Source organism: Garra rufa, chromosome 2 (assembly GCF_049309525.1).
Source record: "Garra rufa chromosome 2, GarRuf1.0, whole genome shotgun sequence".
Taxonomy (NCBI): domain Eukaryota; kingdom Metazoa; phylum Chordata; class Actinopteri; order Cypriniformes; family Cyprinidae; genus Garra; species Garra rufa.
The window spans coordinates 9,421,618-9,432,061 of record NC_133362.1 but is presented as its reverse complement, the minus strand read 5'-3'; the positions used below and the strand labels follow the sequence as shown (position 1 = coordinate 9,432,061).

At 33.2% G+C, this 10,444-nt stretch overlaps 1 protein-coding gene across 1 annotated transcript in view; it reads right to left on the bottom strand.

Annotated features, from left to right (window-relative positions):
• Nucleotides 1–10,444, bottom strand: part of mdga1 (MAM domain containing glycosylphosphatidylinositol anchor 1) — a 287,756-nt gene that overhangs the window by 200,434 nt on the left and 76,878 nt on the right. The window contains exon 2 of the mRNA XM_073834571.1: nucleotides 5,305–5,444. Within this exon, the coding sequence (XP_073690672.1) occupies nucleotides 5,305–5,444 (140 nt within the window). The remainder of the gene's footprint in view (nucleotides 1–5,304; nucleotides 5,445–10,444) is intronic.

Genomic DNA, 10,444 nt, shown 5'->3' with positions numbered 1-10,444 from the left:
GCACACACAACACAACCCAATGTCCCCATCAGCCCAGATCGCTTTCCCAGCATTAACATCATCATCTACAGTCAACCTATCACAGATCAAATGGTCATCTAAGGGTTAATACTGAACAAAAAAATGAAAATAAAGTAGCCACCAATATCTGCTCTATATTGTATATAAATACTATGATGCAGCCATTTGAGTACTCAATACATCACGTTACAAGCAAATTTGAACAATTATGACACATTAAGTTATTAAATACACTCCAGAGTGCTAAAACATTCTAGCATCGATGTACAAAGCACTTCCAAGATTTGATGCTTTTAAAAGAAGTCTCACCAAGGCTGCATTTATTTAAACACAAATATAGTAGAAACATGATGCAAAGCTAAATTTTCAGCATCATTACTCCAGTCTTCAGTGTCACATTATCTGTCAGAAATCATTCTAATATGCTGATTTGCTGCTCAAAAACATTTTTTATTATTATCAATTTTGAAAACAGCTGTCCTGAAAACCAAAGAACAGTATTTATTTAAAATCTTTGGTAACATAAATGTCTTTATTGTCACTTTTGATTATTTTAATGCATCCTTGCTAAATAAAACTATTAATTTCTTATACAAATAATCTTACTTACTGAGTCAAAAGTTTTTGAACTGTATTATTTTTCATTTTTTTGTGCTCACCAAGCCTGCATTTTTTTTTGATCCAAAACACTGCAAAATCAGTAATATTTTGAAATATTTTTACTATTTAAAATAACTGCTTTCTATTTGAATATATTTTAAAATATAATTTATTCCTGTGATCAAAGTTAAATTTTCCACATCACTACTTCAGTGTCACATGATCTTTCAGAAATCATTCTGACACGCTGATTTCCTGCTCAAGAAACATTTTTATTGTCATTATCAATATTTACAACTTTTTTTTAAGGATTTTTAGATAAATAGAAAGATCCAAAGATCAGCATTTATCGGACATAACAGCTTTTAACATGTAACATTATACCATTTGAAAGCGTGAGTCAGTAAAATTTTGGGAAAGATATTATAGAAATTAATATTTTTATTCATCAAGGATGCTTTGAATTGATCAAAAGTGATGATAAAGACATGTATAATGTTACAAAAGATTTCTATTTCAGATAAATGCTGTTCTTCTGAACTTTCTATTCACCAAGAAAACCTGAAAGAATTCTACTCAGTTGTTTTTAACATAATAATAATAATAATAATAATAAATGTTTTTGAGAAGCAAATCAGAATATTTGAATAATTTCAGAAAGATAATGTGACTGCAGAAATAATGCTAAAAATTCAGCTTTGAAATCACAGGAATAAATTACATTTGAACAACAGTTATTTTAAATAGTAAAAATATTTCACATTTTTAATGTTTTTGCTGTACTTTAAATCAAATAAATGCAGGCTTGGTGAGCAGAAGAGACTTCTTCAAACAACATTAAAAATCTGTTCAAAAACTTGACTGTTAGTGTACATACAGAAAACAAACCAGATTTCTCTAAGATGAATAGAACTAAAATTAAATCTGATTCAAGTTTTTTTTTCATTTTTAAGATTGGCTAAACATACTGTTTTTATACCATCACACTTGTTTTTATTCAGTTCCTATGTTTAGAATAATTTAGAATCGATATTAGGCGTAGATTCTGTCAATGAGCCTATACTCCACTGACGGTTACACAAACACGCCAAACTGACAATCAATCGTCTGCCTTACTACAAACAGTACTTTTATACATAAAGTATATTCAGATTGCAAACACACATCAACCTCAATATAAACATCTACAATTCAGTGAAGGGCAAAATACACCAATACACATTCAATGCATGAGCTTTCAAGACAAACAAAATCCAGTCACACACACACACACACACACACACACACACACACACACACACACACACAAGTAGACTATCTAGTGACCCGTGAAGGCCCGGCACCGCAGGCAATAACGTCCGACAGTACATGCAGTAATATCCTCATTAGTTTATATTCAGACACTGTGACTATATTCACACTCTATATTACACTCCTATATTCAGCCTGTTGTCATCGTAATGTCCTGACATTTCTAATGGAAATCGTGGATCATGTTATGGAATAGCAACTTTTTTATTCCGTGCACTCGTTGGCAGGACGGCGGGAGGGAAAACTGATGGAATTTAGATCAGATCGGGTGTTCTGCTGATGCAACCTGGAGCACTAATATATGTAGACAGGTCGTCGGGAGGATGCGTGTGTGTGTATGAGGGTCTTTAATAAGTGATCTGATGGCAGTGGACAGAGCGCCTGTGGGAGCCACGCTCTTCACACCTCCTACTGTTATCAGCTCACCCTTACCTTATATAACACACACTCACACGCCAACACGAGCCTCACAAAAAAAAACTAAAGTCCACTGACAGACCCTCTCTCCTTCAGTGTCTGCAGTCATCTGTTATCAGATACGTGACACGCATACGCACTAAAACTGTACGGTTCGTACAGGGGTACAGTGGTTCCTGAGGGCTCTGTGTGTCAATGATGACCTCTCGAAAACATGTTAAAGGGATAGTTCACCCAAAACTTTCAATTATTCACCCTCATGTTATTTAAAACCTGTAAGACCGTTATTCATCTTTGGAACACAAAATAAGGTATTTTAGATGAAATCCAAGCTTTCTGATCTTGCACAGACAGCAACGGTACTACCACATATAAGGCCCAGAACCGTAGTAAGGACATCGTTAAAATAGTCCATGTGACATCAGTGGTTCAATTGTAATTTTATGAAGCTATGAGAATACACTTTGTATAAGAATACAAAGATAACAGCTTTATTCTTCTATTTATTCTATGACGGATTTTTTAACAATGTCCTTACCACCTTTCTAGGCCGTGATTGTGGTAGTTGCATTGCTGTCTATACAGGGTCAGAAAGCTCTCGGATTTCATCACGAATGTCTTAATTTGTGTTCCAAAGACGAACAAAGGTCTTACAGGTTTGGAACGACATGTGGGTTAGCAATTAATGACAGAATTTTCATTTTTGGGTGAACTATTCTTTAACATATTTTGTGTGGCTGTGTATGCAAGACATATATATCAATTATTGTAACAGATTTTCTTACCATTTAAATTATGCATAATTTGATTAAAAAATAAATGAATAATACACTGTTATTTATATTTATTTAATTGTTTATTTGAATTGCATTATTTTGATTAAATTACATACATATATAATTTAATTGTATGCTTTCTTATAATTGTAATTTGATATAAATTGTATAATTTATGTGTGTTTATATATAGTACCAGACAAAAGTTTATGAACAGTAAGATTTTTAATGTATTTTTAAAGTCTCTTCTGCTTAGCAAGCCTGCGTTTGATGCAAAATACAGCCAAAACAGTACAATTCTAAAATATTTTTACTATTTAAAATAACAGTTTTCTTTTTGAATATATTTTAAAATGTATTTAAAAACCTGAAAAAATTTACTCACCTGTTTTAAATATTGATGATAATAATAGGAAGAAATGTTTCTTGAACAGCCAATCAGCATATTAGAATGATTTCTGATGGATCATGTGACACTAATGATGCTTTGATCACAGAAATAAATTACATTTTTAAAATATATTCAAATAGAAAACATGTATTTTAAATAGTAAAATTATTTTACTATATTTGCTGTAATTTGGACCAAATAAATGCAAGCTTCGTAAGCAAAACATTACAATTCTTACTGTTCAAAAACTTTTGACTAGTAGTATATATAATTTGTATTTTTAGAATATGCAATTTGATTAAAAAAAAAGAAAAGAAAAAAATGAATATATAAAAATATCTATTATCTATTTAATTTAATTGTAATCTTTTTTATTAAACAGTAAAGAATTTAGAATATTTTAAATTAGTCTGCTGAAGCAAACATACCTTGCCTGTTTCTAACTTTTAACTCTGTGAAAGGTTTACCATTAGAGTTTAGTGTAGAATGCCAAAAGTGTTTTCTTTCAACAACTCCATGTGTCAAAAAATATGACAAATGTTCCTCACATTAAGCTACCAAAACAAAAACATGAAGAACAAAATCATGCTGTGTCTTTGTGTTCTCTCTCTCTCTCTTTTATTATTTATTTATTTTTTTTATTTTTTTTTTTTTGACAGGTGCACTTTTTGAGAGATGTTCTCTTGGAGAAATGTACTTCTTATACAGTATAAGATGCTACAAATAACATATTGGCCTGCACTGTCTATCACAAATATGGACCAAAGATGTCCACTTTAATATGACCCTAGACCAGTCATAAGGGTAATTTTTTTAATTGAGATTTATTCACCATCTGAAAGCTAGTAAATAAGCTTTTCATAGATGTATGGTTGGTTAGGATAGGACAATATTTGGCTCAGATACAACTATCTGAATCTGAAATCTGAGGGTGCAAAAAAAATCTAAATATTGAGAAAATCGCCTTAAAATTCACCAAATTACATTACTAGCAATGCATATTATTAATAAAAAATTACATTTTGATATATTTACGGTAGGAAATTTACAACATATCACCATGGAACATGATCTTTACTTAATATCCTAATGAATTTTGCCATAAAACAGAAATCAATTATTTTGACCCATACAATGTATTTTTGGCTATTGCTACAAATATACCTGTGCTACTTAAGACTGGTTTTGTGGCCTAGGGTCACATATTTAAATTTGGATAGTGTCTCTTAAGGGGAGACAGTGCAGGCAAAAATGCAGTTTTTTCATGCACCAACATCCAAAAGACACTGTCAAGTGTTTCTTTATAGCATTTTAAATCTCTACTTCAGTAGCACTTACACACACCAAACTTGAAATTTTTATTCCTGTCTATATCCAGAAGGTTTTTTTTACAGTGGAATTTGTTCATATATAATTTGCTTGATTATATACAACATTTTATTCCCCTGAAATTGCGAAATTGTGTTTTCTGTCTGTTGTAAATATTTTCTGAATTATGGCACTGATTTATGGTATTTTCTGAATTATTGGGACACAATGACACACCGAAAATTCCCTCTGTAAAAACATTTGACTCTAATATGTCTAAAACATTAAACAAGAATTTTGGCGAAGAATAAGGCGATAACTATTAGTTAAATTTTTTTACCCTATTCACCTGCACTGTGTGGGAAAACAGTGTTTTAAATAATACAGTGGGATTGCATCTAGCCTAGAGTCATTTTGTGTTCTTTCACCCAGGTATTGGGTCGGGGACCTCTACACTAGTGAAAGTGTGTTTGTGTTCACCTGAGGTCGCGGGTGTCCTTTGACCAGACACTGAAGAACTAACGTGTCGCCTTCTCTGATGGTGTAGATCCTTTCACTGATGTTGTCCTCCTTCACCACACACGTCTGCCCAGAATGGACAATCTGAGCATTTGCAGGAGCTAAAGAACAGAGCGAAAAGCAGATCTTTACATTTTCACTTTACAATTCCCTCTTTAGCATATACAGTACAGGAAACAAACTAAAATTATGCTACAACTTAACCTATTCGTGACCCTGGACTACAAAACATAACTTAAAAAAAATTAGATTTATACATCACATGAAAGCTGAATAAATGAACTTTCCATTGATGTATGGAGGATGTTTAGATATTTATGGTAGGAAATTTACTAAATATCCTCATGGAACAAGATCTTTAAAGTTGTCCAAATTAAGTTCTTAGCAAAGCATATTACTAATTAAAACTTAAGTTTTGATATATTTACATTAGGAAATCTAAATTCTTTGAAACTAAGATTTATACACATACATGAAAGCTGAATAAATTAACTTTCCATAGATGTATGGTTTGTTCGGAAAGGACAATATTAGGCCAAGATACAGCTACTTGGAAATCTGGAATCTGAAGGTGCAAAACATATCAAAATATATATATATATAAAAACTTTAAAGTAAGAGAAAAAAATTGCACTCTCATAAATACAGTGGCCCCGAAAATTGGCAGAGGAATTAATGGATGAATGAATGAACAAACAAACAAATAACTGTACTGACGTAATTTGTGACCATGGACCACAAAACCAGTCATTAGAGAAAATATTTGGCCGAGATACAACTATTTGAAAATCTAGAATCTGAGGGTGCAAAAAATCTAAATGCTGAGAAAATTGCCTTTAAAGTTGTCCATATGAAGTTCTTAGCAAAGCATATTACTAATCAAAAATGAAGTTTTTATATATTTATGGTAGGATATATATTAGTGGTGGGCCGTTATCGGCGTTAACGTGCTGCGTTAATGTAAGACTCTTATCAGGTATATAAAAAAAATATTGGCGTTAATCTATTCTCAAAGTTGGGTTGGGAGTCTATACTACGCAAGCTATGATGACTTTCACCTTGATATTTTAGCGCAGATGTATACCTAGCCGAATTGCACTGTAGGGGGTGAGAACGAGTCTTCAAACCTGTGTGTATGCCTACTGTGAAATTACCACATCAAACATGACATGCTAACATGGATGCAGCTATGAAGCCGCCGGGTTTGCTTCAGGGCCGGGGCGTTGCTAGACCCTTTTTATTGGGGCACGTGCCCCAGTGAAAATCTACTGTGCCCCAGTAAAATCTCAAATTTGAGTTATAATTTACTTTGATAATCCCGAAATAAAGACATTAGACTATATGCAACAACTGAATTGACGCTTCTAAAAGCAACGCAGTTTAACTACGCACGCAGATATCCATGCCCGTGCACGTCTGTGTATTTAACTGCAACGCGCACGTCGCGCAGCCTTTTACGCAGAAGTACATGCAGTGTAGGAATAGTTGGTTACACAAGTTTGTATAGTTAATTGTGTTGTAAATGCAATTGTCAAGCAGTTTGTGATGCATTTTGGACCCTGGTCTAATGCGCCACCTGGCTTGAGAAACCCGTTCTCAAAGACTTACTTTTAGTCATTATTTGGGTAGCACACATATTCTGAATGCCTTCAGTAGAATTCAAATTAGCCATTTTAATCTAGATTAATCTATATTAATTCCAAGATTACTGTGAGATTAATCTAGATTAAAAAAAGTTATCTATGCCCACCACTAATATATATCAGTAAGAGTATTTGTAAGTGGTGTAGCGTCTCAGCACGAATCAGACAATTCAGGGGATTCAATTAGAAGTTAAAACACTTCTACAGTCTCAAATTCCACAAGAGGCCCTGTCATAAATCTGACGTTTGATACCCTGGTGCCAGCCAGCTTGAAACAACCAAGTAACTAGAAGCCTAAAACAGCTTGCAACATTAACACAAAAGAACACATGTTGATAATTCCAAGGAAGGAGATTTTTGAGGAATTTTGGGCAAGTAACCAAGATTATTGGTCAAATGCGCATCATGAACATCACATGAGGAAAATCATTGAGATTGTGCTTGGTGGGCTCCCCCACCCAGGGGGACAGAGGCTGAAATTCCTTCTACACCCTTTTGAGCTTTTCGTTCCTCACAGAACATGTCCTTACGTTCACAGTATGGCACAGGAAACTGCCTTTCCATGTATATGCACCTAAAATGATGCTAAAAGTATGGTGGCCGAGAGAGCTCAACGTGCTGCAACTTAAGAAAACACATGCAAACAGAAAAAAATGACAACAAATTAAAAAAAAACATCTTCATTAGTTTGACAACACAGGCGCTGCAAATCCTCGCAACGGAAATACAAATACGGAAACGCGCTGCAAACACAAAAATGCGCTGCAAACATAAAAAAACGCTGCAAACACAAAAAAGCACTGCATATATAATTGAGATTTATACATATACATGAAAGCTGAATAAATGAACTTTCCATTGATGTGTGGTTTGTTAGAATAGGGCAATATTTGGCCAAGATACAGATATTTGAAAATCTGGAATTTGAGGGTGCATAAAAGTCTAAATATTGGGAAAAAAAAATCACCTTTAAAGTAAATAAATAAATTTGTACTCTCATAAATACAGTGGCCCCAAAAAATGGCAGAGGAATTACTGAATGAATGAATGAATGAACAAACAAACAAACAACTGTTATTTGTGACATGGACCACAAAACCAGTCATAAGAGACAATATTTGAAAACTGGAATCTAACAGTGCAAAAAATCCTTTAAAATTGTCCAAATGAAGTTGAAATTAAGATTTACGTGGAATCTAAATAAATGAACTTTCCATTGATATATGGTTTGTTAGGAAAGGACAATATTTGGCCGATACAGCTATTAAAACATCTGGAATCTGAAGGTGCAAAAAAATCCAAATATTGAGAAAATTACCTTTAAAGTAAGATCATTTACAAAATATCTTCATGGAACAAGATCGTTATGATTTTGGCATAAAAGAAAAATCTATCATTTTGACCCATACAATGTATTTTGGCTGCTGTTACATATATACCCCCGTGCTACTTAAGACTGGTTTTGTGGTTCAGTGTCACTTTTTTTCCCAGTCAGTAAAGGATAAATTTGCACTCTCATAAACACAGTAGAAATTGGCCCAGCAATGAATGGATGAATAAATGAACAAACAAACAACTGCACTGGCATTATTTGTAACCATAGACCACAAAACCAGTCATAAGAGACACTATTGTATTTTTGTATTTGTATTTTTTTCATGTATTTTTGGCTATTGCTACAAATATACCCATGCTACTTAAGAGTGCTTTTGTGGTCCAGGGTCACATTTTTAATTTAAAACAAGTACAAAGTACTAATTTTGATGTACAACATAGACATACTATAATGTTCAATAATGAAATGACCAATTATTAATAAGACTGCAAGCCCATATATTCTGAAGTGTAGTGGTTCTGACGTCAATAAATGCTATAAATGGACATATGAAATATGAATATCTTATATGTACGTTTACAGAAAAGCATGCATGGCCTAAGAATGGCAAAATTAACAGAACAATATGAGAAACAGATATTTCAGATGGCATCCTTCATTTCTCATGTTCCATGAGTCAGATGTGCACTCAAGAACCTGCGGCATCTTTGCTAACAGAGTGTGCTAGCTGGATGTGATGGGCTTCACGTCAAGCTCTGAGCAGAATTCAAACTCAAGACCCTCGGGAATACAAGCAAGCATCGCGGGCAGCCGAGCCCGGCGGTCACTGCCCGGTGAGCGCTTTGATTATGAAGAGGAAGGCATGTACCGCGACAGCCTACACACTGTAAACGATGAGTCTGCGTCGCTTATTAGCATTTGAAAGGGAGTCTGAGACAGGAAGAGCTCCGAGGCAAAGCAGGATGCGTTTAAAAATGTGTGAAAACCACCAAACCTTTTATTTGTGAGTGTAATGGTGTGGTCGGGGCTGAGCGGGCATCAGAGGTCAGTCAACACGCAGAAATTAATGATGCTCATTAGCGCTACAATGAGGCCTGCGCTCACGCTAACGCCGCCAACAACTCGTGGAAGAGAATGGATCTCAAACACTTAAAGAAAACCTCTTAACTCAGCAATTCTGTGTGTGACATTTCTCAAAGATAACTCTTATTGTGGGTTTCCACACTCATAGACAACATCAAGGACAAAAATGGTTTTGTAGGCCTAGAAAAGGCATGGAATTTTCTGTAATGAATCTTCATCATTATGCTCTGCTACAATACATGTAACTAGCGAAACAATAATTTTTTTGTAGAATAATACTTGTTCACAACCCATAGTGATGAACAGTTTGGGAGCGAATAATTCAAAAATTGATCTGAATGATGAACCAGTGTTGTTAGTATGAACTAAGATGATTTAAAAATCTGAAATATAGCTAAAACAAAATTAGACATTAATATTAGTTACATTTTAATTTAGTAAAATTTGCATTGGCTATCAACTGAAATAAGTTTAAGTTAAATGACTTATACTACTACAAAATAAAGCTAAATATAAAAAAAGAATTAAAAATAAATTAAAACTATTTAAATTAAAAACAATTCTACATATTAAACTTATACAATAAAATATAAATAATAACTAATAAAATTATACTGTTTTAAACTGGAAATTAAAACAATACAAAAGTGTTAATACTGCCATATAATTATGTTGGAAATCTAATGGAAATGTATCAATCAAAATAAAACATCTTAGACTAAATAACCCTCACAAAATAAATTGTGAGGATTGAATAAATATGACTTTTATGTAGAGTAAAACGCTTACAACCCATAGCAATTTTATTTTTTAATCTCTATTTTATGTCAGTTCTCTCCAAAGAATCATTCAAATCAGTTTAAAATTGGGCTGAATGATTCATTCGTGCATCAGTCTGAAATTTAATGATGAACATTTGTTGTTGTTTTTAACTAAAACTAAAGAAAATCTATTTAAAAAGCTAAAAAAAAAAAAAAGCTAAATTAAAATATAAAGATTAAAAACTTAAAATGTACATTTTTGCATTGGTGAATAACTA